Below are 14,639 nucleotides of genomic sequence, written 5' to 3' on the forward strand. Positions count from 1 at the left end.
CTCTCTCTCTCTCTCTCTCTCTCTCTCTCTCTCTCTCTCTCTCTCTCTCTGTGTGTGTGTGTGTGTATGCGCACGCGCACGTGCACAGGTGGTGTGTATGTGTCCCTGTATGTGGAAGCCAGGGATTAATGTTCACAATCTCCCTTAGTTCACATCATTTCCAAAAATATTTGTTTGTTTGTTTGTTTATGTAGCATGTGTGTGTGTCACACCCACACATGCCATGGCAAGCATGTGGAGGTCAGGGGACACCTTGCAGGAGTCATTTCTCTCCATGTACCACGCAGGCTCAATGGATTGAACTCAGGTCATCCAGCGTGGTCGCCAGTGCCTCCACCTGGCCCAGCCAACTCTCCAGCTCGCCACTTTATGTTTTGAGACAGGGTCTCTCACTGAACCTGGAGCTCAGTGGTTCAGCCAGCCTGACCGGCCAGTGAGTTACAGATGTCCCTCTGTCTCAGCTTCTTCAGTCCTGAAATTACAGACACAGGCCGCCACACCCAGCTTTTCAAGTGGTCCCAGGAATCCAACCTCTGTTCATCATGCTTGCGTGGCAGACACTTTACCAGCTAAGACATCTCCTGACTTTTTCCAAACTTTTTTTCTCGGCCAGGCTCTTTGTCAGATGGACACAGGAAGGAGGAAGGAGGAAAGAAAATGCATCTGGGCTGTCTTGAAAAGCCTCTTAAAATTTTTTTTGTTTGCATATTCTTTTCTTTACTCTTTCCCCTTTAGAATCCAGCTTAACTCACTCAGCAGAGTAGCCATGACTGAGCAGGCGTTCTGAGGCAGAGCCAAGCTATGGTTTGTCTCTGACAGAATAACACAGTGTTTATCTTCCCGTTCTCATCTCCCAGGATTATTATCCTGAACATATGCTGCTGCATGCTGCTTTCGGCGGAACTGGGTTCATAATTACTAATTGGTCGTTAGAGGGAGACCGCAAACGCCAGCTTGTTAGGTGTTGTGGTTCAGGAGTGTGTGGCTGAAAAGGTGAGTTTGATAGTTGACTGGCGTTCTCTGGAGTCAACTTTTCAAGTGTAACATGGTTTCTGGGTGGAGAGAGCATTTAAAGCAACAAAGTACGGGAGAAACAAACAGACACATGACAACGGCTACATTTGGACACCCAAGCTGCCCTGTAAACTAGAGAATCCTAAAACATTCATGGCTTCTGAAAAAGATCTCCCAAGCCCCACTTGGAGACTATTCTCTGATCTTGAGTGCTGGACTCTCAGACATTATGGTGGTCATATCTGAATATGTGTGTGTGTGTGTGTGTGTGTGTGTGTGTTTGTTACCTTGTACATGTTGGGAGGTTTCCTTTATTTCTGCCATAGCTATGAACAGGCCAAGAAACAAATACAGATACAGCTTGATTTACAATGGAAATTTGCCTCAACAAACCTACTGTAAGGAAAAACTGTTGTAGGTTTACAGTGTTCCTGGGAATCCTAGCTGAGCACTATGGTCTGCTGCAGAGTGTTTCGGATGCCCCTTGCAATGTCACAGCTAACGTGAAGTCGGTCCTCCATGCTGTTCTCCAGCATCATGAGTAAAACTGCACTGCGGATCATTAGCCTAGGACAAGTTTAAACCTCAAAGTGGTTAGTAGTTCCCACGGAACGTGTATCACTTTCAGAACGTGCGTCTTAGTTAGGGTTTCTGACCAAAGGAAACTTGGGGAGGGAAGGGTTTTTATTGTACATCACAGCTCATTATCAAACAAAGTCAGGACGGAAACTCAGGCATGGCTGAAACCTGGAGGTGGGAGTCATGGAGGGGTGCTGCTTACTAGGTTGCTCCCCTGGTTTGTTCAGCCTGTTTTCTTATAGAATCCAGAACCACCAGCCCAGAGATGTCACCATTGACAATGGGCTGGACTCTTTCCCTATGGAGGCATGCTCTCTCTCTCTCTCTCTCTCTCTCTCTCTCTTTCATTCTCTCTTGAGACAGAAATGTGTAGTCCTGGCTGTCCTAAAACTTGCTCTGTATACCATGCTGGCCTCGAACTCACAGAGATCTGCCTGCTTCTGCCTCCGAGTGCTGGGGTCAAAGTTGCGTTCCACCTCCGCTCAGCTGGAGGCCTTTTCTTTTTCTTTTCCTTTTCTTTGTTAAGAAGTAGTATGTTTCATTTATTATTTATTTATTTAATGTATATAAATACCCTGTCGCTATCTTCAGACACATCAGAAGAGAGAATCAGATCCAATTACAGATGGTTGTGAGCTAGCATGTGGTTGCTGGGAATTGAACTCAGGACCTCTGGAAGAGCAGCCAGTGCTCTTAACTGCTGAGTCATCTCTCCAGCCCTGGAGGCATTTTCTTAATTGAGGTTTCCTCCTCTCAGATGACTTTAGCATGTGTCAAGTTGACATAAAACTCCAAATTACACAACATGTTGAAATAGAATAAAACTCTGAGCCACTGGGCTGGGGAGATGGCAGAATGCCCAGGGAGTTCATAAATGGCCTGCTGTATAGGCGTGAGGACCTCAGCTTGGACCCTCAACACTGACATCAAAATCCAGGGGCAGCACTCACCTATAATCCTGGAGCGAGGGAGACTGGGACCGGGGGATGCCTAAGACTCAATTACCAGGCAGCTTAACTGAATTAAGTGAGCACCCGGGTTCAGTGAGAGATGCTGTCTTTACAAACAAAACAAGACAAGACAATACACACCAACCAACCAAACAACAACAAAATAAAACATGAAAGAGATACACACCCATTCTCAACCTCTAGCCTTCAGACATCTGCATGTATATGAACATGTATGCTTACATGCAACACACACACACATAAACATACACACACAAATATGAGCCACTAAGTCAGGGCCATCTGTGTTTACCCTGGAAACGTGGAGGAGGAGTGCTTGCTCTGAGGACCCAGCATGTAGACAGTAACAACAGTTGCCGGTCCCACGGGTATGCATTGCCACCATGGCTGCTGACTGCCGGGAGCTACGCTGACCTCTGCGTTCCTCCCCTGTGCTGTAAGGAGGGGCTGAGAAATGAGAGAGAGGCCCGTTGCACTATTAGAAGCACAGGCTCCACAGGGTTCTCCTTCCCTGTTGGTGCATCGTTGTGTCTGTGTGCTGAGTAGGAAATGATGCCTGGACCATGAAGAGCACTCAGGAAATGGTGACCAGCATCCACATGAATAATCACAAGCAAAGAATCTAAAACAAAACCAAAAAAGACCTGACAAAAATCAACACATCTGTCTTCACCAAGGATGCAATACAGAGCTGAAGCTTAAGACCCCTCAGGCCAAGGAGCAAGCCAGAGTGGTGATTACCATGCGCCAGGGACAGCCGGAACCTGATGCTTGCAGTAGTCCGCCTCGGACAGCTGTGTACACACTCAGGTCTCCGAGCTGCCCTGTCGCTTGAGCAGAGATTCCACCTTGTCTAAGTCTATGCCGCGTGGCCTGCTGGAAATCAGTGGCTAGCGGCCTCCAGTCTGTGCCGGGAAATACCCCATTCCCCTTCAGAGGACACACGGTGGAGGCTTCCTTCCCGACCTCAGTTTGCTGTTGTCTAGCTTTGGTTTGTTGATTTTATGTTGTGATAGAATCTCTCTATCTAGCCCAGGCTGTGCTTGAACTCAGGATCCTCCTGCCTCAGCCTCCCTGGTGCTTGGGCCCAATGAATTCACAGTGTCTTTCTTTACAGAGCCTGTTGTTTTGCCCCAAATCAAAACTGCACATCCACAGAGGAGAGATTGCCAAGATTATCCGAGAGTGTCAAGAAGAGAGTTTCTGGAAGAGAGGTACTCTCACACTCTGGGTCTTAATTAATAGTTTAATAGTCATCAATTTAATAATAAATTGTTTGATTTAATAAAAGTACTAAATAAATAAATAAATTAATAATCAATTGAATAATTAATGTTGTGATGATAGAATGCCTTAGCGTCCCCTTAGAATAGCATCATGATAACCAATTAATTTTGAGCAGGAATATTTTGTAAGTCCCTAAAGAACTTGGGTGTTTATTTATGGCTATTTAGAGCTTGAATGTATGTTCTTCTCTTCAGACAGAGATAGCATGCAGTTACCCAACACTTTACCTCACCCAGTAAAGACAGACAGACACGTGACTCTTCACAGAGACAAGAACATGGGACAAAAATGTTACATAGTGTGTATTACTTCCACAAAGTAGAGCTTTGTAAATTCCACCAGCATCTGAGCTCAGACTGTGGTGTCAGGCTCATCTGGACTTGAGGCCATGACCTCGCACAAAGGGAATCGTTCAGAAAGGACTGTTGACGGGCAGGAGCCGGCGGCACCCCATCAATATCTCTCTACTTCTTGTTTTCTGCTGAATTGCTTTCTCATCCCAGGGATGCCTTACATAAGACAAAGCTGTGAGTTCAGGCTGCATTAAAATCCCTTTGGGTTTAAAAAAAAAAAAAAACTTATGATTTGACATTTGAAAGTGGCATCAGGGAACCTAGTCATCCAGCCCCATGCTGTGTACATTTCTGACAGAGCCCTGACTGATTCTTCTTGATATCATAAACCATTCAGAGTCTGTATGGACCACTTTACAAGCTGATGTTCATAATACATCACTACGCTTATTGATTGGTTTCCTAGAATCCCATGTCTTTTTCTGATAACCTCTGAACCAGTAGATTAACTGACCTGGTAGATTCACACTACAGTGTGGCCCATTAGCCCGCTCTCTGGTTCCTGGCTGTGATGGGAAAACTGGCTGCTACCGGACTCGTCTGGGTTGCTAGGCAAGGTTAAAAGCTTATTGCAGCTCTTTGCTTTTGAAGAGACCATCTGACATATTGTGGAAGAGCTAGAAACTCTTTATGTAGGACTTAATTGCTTATACTAAAAACCTTAACTAAACACTGCGTGGGCTTAGCAGGACTGGGGCCTGTTTATAACCTTCAATGTACTTCTTTAGGCAGCTGTCCAACAATGGGACAAAAATGTTACGAAAGACAAAAGTCAGAACAGAAACAACAGGAAATTGCTCTAGATTGAAACAGATTGGCCAGTCAACACAATGCATAATCCTTGATCTTCCACTGGAAAAAAAACCTGCAGCTGTGAAGGACATTCTTGGACCAGGTGGAGAGATCTGAACATAGATTTCCTATTAGGGAATATCATTCCTCTTGAGTCTGAGTATTCCAACAGAAATTTCTTGACTATGCTAGTGTTATGGTGGTTTGTTCAGGAGGAATTAACTTGATTGCCGAAACTCCCTGTTAAAATACTCAGTTATAAAGACTGATGGTGTTTGCAAATCTCAGATGGCTCAGAAAAAAATTTTATAATGACATACAAAGCAAAATAGAGGGATGCACCCAGAGAAAAATCTGTAATGAGCCTAAAAGAAGGCACTACAAAAGTTCATGGTACTGCTTTTCAAATTTTATGTAGGATTGAAAATATCACTATATAGATAGGTGGTGGTGTCTCATGCCTTTGATCCCAGCACTTGGGAGACAGAAGTTGGTGGACCTCTGAGTTCTAGGCCAGCCTGGTCTAAGATTGAATTCCAGGTCAGCCAGGGCCACACTGAGAATCCCTGGAAACCAAAAAAAGAAAAGCCACACATGTATATATGTATTCCAGTTTACAGCTAAGCGCGCACACTGAAAGCCCTTTGTTGGATGTTGCCATTAGAGTCACAAGTGTGTAGAGTGTTCAGTAACCGTGGATACCGGGGATCAAGTTAAATGTGGGGTGTGGGTTTAGATTAATACTGTGCATCAGGCTGGGCAATGGGGATGAATCCCAAGAAAATTCTCCATATTGTTTTAAAGAAATATTTGTTGAATAGTAACATATAAAGTTAGAATAAAACTGAGAGCAGTGGCCACGCCTTTAATCCCAGCATTTGGAGGCAGAGGCAGGTAGATCCCTAAGAGTTCAAGCCCAGCCTGGTCTACATAGTGAGTTCCAGAACAGCCAGGGTTACATAGTGAGACCCTATCTTGAAAAATAAAAGTGAATAAAACTCACTACCAAGTTAGGTAAGAAAAAAAAAGCATAGAGTAATTATCCCTAATATTTAGGTGAGGGGCTGCTGAGTTGTTTGTCTTTTTAAATTGATTTTTAAATTGTATTTGGTTCAGGTGTGCACTCACACATGTACTGTGCCCATGTGAAGTCAGACAACAGATTAGATTCACTCCTTTCATTTGTGTGCCCTGGGGATCAGGCTCAGGTTGCTGTGCTTGGAGACGTGTTTGTACCCATTGAGCAATCTCTCCTGCCCGGAGGGATCATGTGTTAAGACACTGATATTGAGGGGCTTTTGTTTGTTTGTTTTACAGCCCTGCCTTTTTCTCTTATAAGCATGCTTGTCACCCAGGGACTCGTCCACCAAGGTAAGAGTCAGTGTTCACTAAGGCTTTAACTTCAGAGAGCCCAGTTTCTGTGGCCTTCCCTGAAGGTTTTGGATGTTTATTTTACTGGTTGAAGATTTTTGCTTCGTGCAGGCTTTTGCCTGTTTTTAGCCGAAGTTTCTGGCTCTACAAAAAAGCCCTTCATCTTTGGAAAGACTAAATTACTTGATAAAGAGAAATTCCAGTTACAGGTGACATTAAGGTCATTCATTAGCTGACTTTAAAATAGATTAGCACTGGTTTATTTCTCAGCTAAAGAGGGACTTTGGATGGAGAAGGAGACCAGGGGCATAACTAGAGAGATGTCAATGGGCAGTGTGAGGTTTGGACTCAACATGACTGATTTTGAAGACTAGGGTAAGGGCCATGAGTGTAGAGGCCATGGATTATTACTGTTGCCATGACAAGGAGGGCAGCCTAAGGAAGAAGGAGCTTGTTTTGGTTCATTGTTTAAGGAAGGATGTCGTCTGCCATGGTGGGGAAAGGGTGGTAGCAGGATCACCAGGCAGCTGGTCACATTGTAACTAAAATCAGGAAGCAGGAAGTGGAAAGGAGGTGTGGCCAGGCTATGACTCCTCAACACCCACGCTCAGAGACCATTTCCTTCAGTGAGGCTCTCCCTCCTGAAGTTTCCACCACCTTCCAAATCAGCACCCCAGCTGGCTCTCAATGCGTTAAAATCCCGATATAGATACAATTGTGTTTCTCCTGGAAGTTCATCTTTTTTCCCCTTCTCCAACTTCGAGAGGCCACCTACACTTCTTAGCTGGTGGCCTCTTCCTATGTCTCTGAAGCCAGCTAGGCTGAGCCATGCTTTCCTACCTCTGATCTCTCCAGTACCACTCATTGATCATTGTGATTATGTTTAATCCACATGGCCCATTCAGAACCATCTCCCTATTTTTAGGTGATCTGACTAGGCAACTTAGTTCATTTTCTACCTTAATTCCTCTTCCTGTAGTATATAATATGCCCAGGGTTGCCAAAGACTATGGTGCAGAGAGATTTAAAAGCCCACTATTCTACCTAGTACCTGGAATATTGGGCTTTTAAATTTTTTCATTTAATAGAATAGTGGGCTTTTACATTTTTTCATTTAAAAATTGTAATGAACTAGGCATGGTGGTACCTGCCTTCAGTCCTGACACTCAGGAGCAGAGGCATATAGATTTATGAATTGGAAGCCAGTTTGGTCTACATAGCAAGTTCTAGGTGAGCCAGGGCTACATAGAGAAACCTTGTCATAGATAGATAGATAGATAGATAGATAGATAGATAGATAGATAGATGGATGGATAGATAGATCATTAAGAATTAAATTGCAATGTATATGCTGTGAACCTCCCTGCTGACCTTTCTCTGTCAAATTACTCTTAAAAGTACACCACAGTGACTAATCTCTTTGAATCAGTTTAAACCAGCCTTTAATTGTGGCTCTCCTATTGTTTTCCAATATTTATCATGTGCCTAAGACAGCTCCTGGGATTTAACTTCAACCACGGATCGAATCGTAGCTCTTCTGAAACCATCCTTCAGATTAATGACATTCTCGTTTTAGAAATGTTATATCTTAGACCTTGATATTTTCCTTACAAAATTAGATAAATTATTAAATGAAATAATACATTTCTGTATTACCTTTCAGGCTACTTAGCTGCTAATCCAAGATTTGGATCATTGCCTAAAGTTGCATGTAAGTCACAAATACAGATTTGGGATGGGGACAAAGCTAAATGGCTGAAGTGCCAGGCCTCAAGTTCATTTCTGGCATTAAAACAAGTGAAAAAGCACATTTGACAAAGTTTATAAGATCTGAGGATAGGGATGCCCAGCTTAAGCGTGTTGCCTGGGCTGATTCTTACAAAGCACTTTCTTTTCTTTTTTTTAACCAATGGCCTACAGCTTCCTGGTTCACCCCAACACTTTTTGATCTATTGGTTAGCAGTAGGGACTTAGGCCACTGTCTTCCTTAAAGACTGGCTTTCTCAGTATCTGCTCCAGGGCTCCCGGGTACCCAAATCTGCAGGGGCTTCAGTCCCTCTTACAAGTGATGTGGCGCTTACCCCTAATGGTTTCCACCCTTCTGTCTGTTTTAAAGACTCTCCAGTTACCTTTAGCACGTGATGCAATGCAAACACCATGTGTGCAGTTGTTGTATGATATGCTTAGGGAATGGTGGATAAAAGACCTGTATGTGTCTGAAATGAACTTTTTTTTTTCCTTGAACACTTGGTTTCCGCCTGCTGAAGGTTAAACACACAGCCATGGAACCTGTGAGAGTGGAACCCAAGGCTTAACTGTGACAGCAGAGCCCTTACTGACAGATTCACTAGGACGGTTATGTTTTGTTCTCTCGGCTTGGCCAGTCTTTTAAACATATTATCTGGAGAGTTATTAGAAAGTGATTTTTTTTTTAAATCAGAGATGTTTGAATACAAAATTTACTGCAGATTCTGGGTTTCATCTCCTTGGTATACATAGATGGTTTTTGGTAGAAAAATTCTCTGGTTAATGAATTGAATCTCCCTTCCATCTAGAGAAGATTTCTTTTACAGAAGGTCCTCCTCTCTATCGACTCCAGAGGCAAGGGTGGGGGAACCCAAGAACTCCAAGAGGCTTCACTACTCAGTAACATAGAGGCTACCTGTAGCCACAACCCAGACCTGCCCTCCCTCCCCTTCCAACCTCAGCTGGGTCATGCCCTGGATGCCCACTCTGGGACAGCCTCAGTACATGCTCTGTCCTGGCCTTCCTGATGTCAGCTCAAAACAGAGGTCAGAGAGTCTCCAGAGATTAAACCTGTCCTTAGTGGAGGCTTGCTTTAATGTAAAAAGGACCAGTGTTTAGAAGGTGAAGCAATGGTTAACGGACAGGATTCTGAGCTTCTCAATTGTCTGCTTTTCCTAACCTGCTTTTACAGTGGCTGGTCTCTTGGGATTTGGCCTTGGGAAGGCTTCCTATATAAGAGTGTGCCAGAGTAAATTCCATTCCTTTGAAGATCAGCTCCGTGGTGCTGGCTTTGGTCCTGAGCATAACAGGTTTGTGGTCTGCTGGGGGGATGTAATCAAGATAATGAAAGAAGTGAAGTCGCTGAGGTCAGTGGCGAAGGCCTTTTTAGTCCCAGCACCTGAGAGGCAGAAGCAGGAGGATCTCTGTGAGCTCAAGGCCAGCTTGGTCTACACAGTCAGTTCCAGGAGAGTCAGGGCTACATAATGAGACCTTGTCTTGAAAACAAACAAAAAGAAGTGAGGTAAGACTTTCCTCACTATCATACAAAGCACATTAATAATTTTATTTCTTAAGAAAAACCTCTTTAACCCTCAAGCTTTGATTTATTACTATTCAACTTCAATAATTATTTATTATTTAACTTTAACACTACTAATCATGCTACTTAATGTGCATTTAATGAACACCTACTACACCCTAGGCCTTGTGTAAATCTCTGAGGAATGCATTGCACAGCTGCTCAACATTTAAATAGTCTTTCTTACTACAGAGCTCTTCAGAGCCTCTAATCTGTCTTTCTCTGTCTCTGACTCTCTCTTTCTCTGTAATCTGTCTAACACACACACATACACACACACACACACACACACACACACAGACACTACATGTCCTGATAAACATATTGTCTACGAGGACATACGCAGTCAGGCTAGAGTGTCCAGCAAGTCCTCTGCTGCTGGGGGACTCGGATTGAGTCAGTTCTACCACCGTTTTCTTAAGCTCTCGTCTCTAGTTTCCTCATCTGTCTAAAATGATGACCAGGATAACTTCCCTGGGGTGTTGTGAAGAAGGAAAATGATTTTTCATGACACTCAAACAAGTACGATTTCTATTGTCCTACTACAGAACTAGTTGAGGGCACAGTCCTCTAAAGACCTCTTACTTGTCACAGTGGGCTGCATCTCTTATTTTAGGGACCATTTCATATAGCCCAGGCTGGCCCCAAACTTGCTCTGTAGTTCAAGGACGACCTTGATGTTCATACCCGCCTCCCTCTCTCTCTCCTTCGTGCTACCATGACAGCCTGTTGTATATGGTGCTGGGGATTGAAAATAGGGCCGTGTGTACTCCAGAAAGCACCCTACTGAGCCTGTCACAGTACGTTCTACTTGAGGGGCAGCCACAGAAACAATGCTGGGCTAGATGTCAAGGTCAAGCTGTCTTTCTGGTTGCCTGACTTTAGACTGCTATAGTCCCTGGTCTGGTAGATGTGGATAGTCTTTAAACATTACCTCTCCCCTGAGTTACACACAGTCCAGAGCTGGGCAGAGACTCTGAGAAGACATTGGTGATCCTAGGAGGAAGAGACTTCAACATCCAATTTGTTTGCAAACCCCGACATTTCCGTTTATGAGATGCAAGGCCAGCAGGGAAGCATTAGCTCTGTGTTTACTGACAACTCTGGTGTGGCTCCATCCTGGCAAAGCTGTGTTTTGGAGTCACCTTACAGTGCAGTTGGCCGAGGATTCTGATGTGTATAGGGAAAATAGAGAAAGGTGTTGTCAGCAAAGGAGACGTTGTAATGACTCTTCTCTTCCTTTTCCATTTTGGGAGGTTTTCTTTAACCCAACACTGGGTTCTGGGACAATGATGAAGTATCCATCTTTCCAGCAGCCATGTTTCATGTCTCAGCTTCGAATTCTGTAGCTGTTTTGCCTGCCCGCTTCTGGCATCAAAAGCTGCACTCTGGGCTGGCACTGGTGGGAGGTAACTGGAGGTTTAGCCCTGTGTAAAAGGCCACTACCCTCTACCTCAGAGGCAGTAACACACAAGGCCATTTGATTTTCTAGCAAAGTAAAAGTATAACAAGCTCCTAACAATGTTGCAATCCAAGAGACAATGTGTACTTATTGTTACTTTTTAGGCAAAAATCTCACTATATTACCCCATAGGCCTCTTTGCAGCCTCGGTGAGCTCTGAGACTACAGGAGTGAGCCACTCTACCTGGGATACTTTGTGATTATTTTTTAAAAAGATTTATTTATTTAATGTAGATAAGTACACTGTCCCTGTCTTCAGACACACGAGAAGAGGGCATTGGCTCTCATGACAGATGGTTGCAAGCCACCATGTGGTTGCTGGGAATTGAACTCAGGACCTCTGGAAGAGCAGTCAGTGCTCTTAACTGCTGAGCCATCGCATCAGCCTGTGATTATTTATTTATTTTTGTTGTGGTTGAAATCACTCCAGTGATTCAAGGTCAAAGAGTCACAGTGCTTAGCTTTTGTGGGACTCTGAGCACAAACACAACCATCTGTTTAAATATAAACATCATTATTGAATGACATTCAGATAATTGTAACCTAAGGAACTATTATCCCGTTTTTAAAAAAAGGTAAGCTGGTGAACTATAAAAGCAATAGTCTCAGTGTCTCTATGCATTGCTTACTGTGGTAAGATGAGCTTGTGGGAAGCTGGGAGATGGAAGACACGCAGACAGACACACAGACAGACAGACACACATACACAAGAAGAGTTTCCATTGTCAAAGTGTGAATCACCATCTGTTTTTCCCTCTCTTCCAGGCACTGCCTGCTCACCTGTGAGGATTGTAAAACCAGGCGTGGATTAAGCGAGAAGGCAGGGTCCCAGCCATCTGCTTCCTAAACCAAGGCTGTGGTTTCCAGTCATTTTTAAACCTCTGATTTTGTACACATTTAAAATTTCAAGTGTACCTTAAAATAATATACTTCTACTGAAACAGAAATCTTGTAATCCTCTCACCCCTTTGAAATGCTTGCTGTGGGAGGCTCTTGATTGGCGTGAGCGTGGCATGTTCTTCTCTTCTTTAAGAACACATTGGGAGCTATCACACACTACACAGGAAAGAAGTTACACCCTTCCTTGCTTAGAACTTCCTAAGAGATCATTGAATAGCTTCTGGGTCATCACTCCCGAGTTCGCTCACTCTGATTTAATTTTTATTTTCAGTGTTTTTAGTTTTCTGGTAGAGAACAGGAGTGAATGATGTAGAAGATGTTGGGGAGTCAAGACCCAAAGAAAACTCATGTGTATGGAACTAGAAATTCAAGAAAGGTTGTGTTTTAGTCTTAGAAGCCCATTCTGAAGTCTAGAGCTGAGATCTGGAACTCAGTGGAAAACATTTCCTATGAAAGGGTCACCATTCAAACCTATGTGATCAACAATGTGATCAACGTGACTTGGTGGCTCGTCACAATGGTGGGGCTGTAAAGGTGACCATCATCTATCTGTAGGTGACCTGCTTGGCTCATGGGTCCATTCTCATGGTCAGCGCTCAACAGTGGGTCCTTTTACCTTTATTAGTGGCCTCAAATAAAAAAGACAAAGACAACTCTTAACCTGCTCCCCCCAGGAAACAGCTTCCTGGAAGGACCACTGGAGGATGGAATTAATTATAAAAATGAGAAGCTCTGGGAACTTTTGGGAGCTCAGAGGCAGCCAATACAATGATGTAAGTTGGACTCCTTCTCCAGCCAGGTCTGTTCACATTTGGTCCTTCTTCTTTGGAACCTTTTGCTTAAAGGCAAGTTAGCCGCGTACTGTGTGAAAGCTGAAAGCTGTCTTTGCACCTTTGCAGCTTCTCAGGAAAATGCTTTGTCTACACATCACCTCTTAAATATGGTGTGTGTGTTTGTGTGTGCGTGTGAATGTGTACTCAGCATATCTGCAAGCCTAAATCATGGAGGTAAAAAGGGAAATTTCATTAGAGGTTAATGTTTGATGTGAAGTATTTCATTTTAAACATCAAAAATATTTTTGTGTGAACATTGAATGGATTTGCCTGCATTGATTTTTATATGACATACCCTGTTGACAGTCAATAAAATTCTATTTCTGAAAATCAGAAGCAGAGCCAATCCGCTAGCCTTTTCTTCTCTTGTTATGTTGGGAGTGGAGTTCAGGACTTTTAAAATGTTAGACAAGTGTAGGAGGCACAGAGGTCCTCATGCTCATAAGTAAGCACAGGTGAGAACATGAATGTTAAACACACAGAGTTATTCCTTCAAAGGGAGGGATGCACACTCTCCACCTAGAAGGCTGGGAACTGACATGGTTAATAAAAGTCTAGTGACCTTTGCACCATGAGACCAAGACTAAACCAGATCCTCCCCCAGACCCTTATCATAAGGTTGTCTTGTCTTGTTTTTACAGTCTATATGTAGGATCCAACTATATGTAAGGTGTCACATGTAGTCAATCTATAGAACCCATCCTTATGGAAGGTGTCACATGTACAAAGAACTTCAGTGTAGTCATTTCTGATCTTTCTTTGGCTTCCCTTTTTCCTCAAGGAGATTTATACACACTTTATAGTGCACAATCGATTGAATTATCACCAGGAAAGTTTTCATCAAATTGTGCTATACTTAAATATGTAAGATAAACTACACAAGTCCAGACTCCCAAAGTTTGAACCAACACTGAACTTAGTTGTGTTGGACCAAACTACCTTCTTCCTTTCCGTGGATGTTACTTTGCTAGCTGTGGTGGTCACAGAGACCTCTTCCCCACACACACTGCAGATGAGTGTGCTCAACTACATCCCAGACCCTATTATGGCTTCTTGAATACAGTTTAACTTTTGACTCTGACAAGTAGAAGTTAGTGACTAAGATCACTCAGCTCTTGACATCAATTTAGAATTCGGCACAATCACTTCCTCCATGACAGAAAGATATCTCTCAGGAAACAGCCAGTCAGTTACAAATCAGACTCTGGCTACTGGAGAAAAATATGTCACCACCATCAAATAGAAACTTTTTTTAAAAAAATGTTGACATCTTGATATTTCTCATTTAAACTGAGTTTATTGTTTGGGCTGTCTACGTTTTGTTAAGTGGATAATTTATTGTTTGTAATGCTTAACAATGGTGATCTGTCTTGTAGAGGAATTTTAATCCAGCAACATGGCTGCTCTGGGAAGGGATCACATCCAAAGACATTCTAGGTCTATGTCATCTGGCAGGGATAACACACCTTTAAGCCTTCTGGCTAGAATATAGACATATCTTTAGTACGCACTTTTATTCCCTAACAATGAAGGTAAAGTTAGTTGGTAGAAAGAAGTAGCCATGTTTGAAAGTGATATCTAACTGAGGGGCAGATGAAGCGACAAATCAGAGAAAGATTCCACAGAATGAGTTAGAAATGTGTCCAACACTCTCATGAGGACAGGAAAGAGAGGTGACTTATGCAGAGAGAGAGAGAGAGAGAGAGAGAGAGAGAGAGAGAGAGAGAGAGAGAGAGAGAGAGAGAGAGAGAG

At 43.3% G+C, this 14,639-nt stretch overlaps 1 protein-coding gene across 1 annotated transcript in view; it reads left to right on the forward strand.

Moving 5' to 3' along the window:
- The window catches only part of Ociad2 (OCIA domain containing 2), a 16,285-nt gene extending 3,052 nt beyond the window's left edge, over nucleotides 1–13,233 (forward strand). The window contains exons 3-7 of the mRNA XM_028780828.1: nucleotides 3,682–3,778; nucleotides 6,314–6,367; nucleotides 8,031–8,078; nucleotides 9,306–9,423; nucleotides 11,920–13,233. Of these exons, the coding sequence (XP_028636661.1) occupies nucleotides 3,682–3,778; nucleotides 6,314–6,367; nucleotides 8,031–8,078; nucleotides 9,306–9,423; nucleotides 11,920–12,001 (399 nt within the window). The 3' untranslated portion in view covers nucleotides 12,002–13,233. The remainder of the gene's footprint in view (nucleotides 1–3,681; nucleotides 3,779–6,313; nucleotides 6,368–8,030; nucleotides 8,079–9,305; nucleotides 9,424–11,919) is intronic.
- The last annotated feature ends 1,406 nt before the right edge of the window (nucleotides 13,234–14,639 follow it).

This window comes from Grammomys surdaster, unplaced genomic scaffold (assembly GCF_004785775.1).
Source record: "Grammomys surdaster isolate TR1022 unplaced genomic scaffold, NIH_TR_1.0 372, whole genome shotgun sequence".
Taxonomy (NCBI): Eukaryota; Metazoa; Chordata; class Mammalia; order Rodentia; family Muridae; genus Grammomys; species Grammomys surdaster.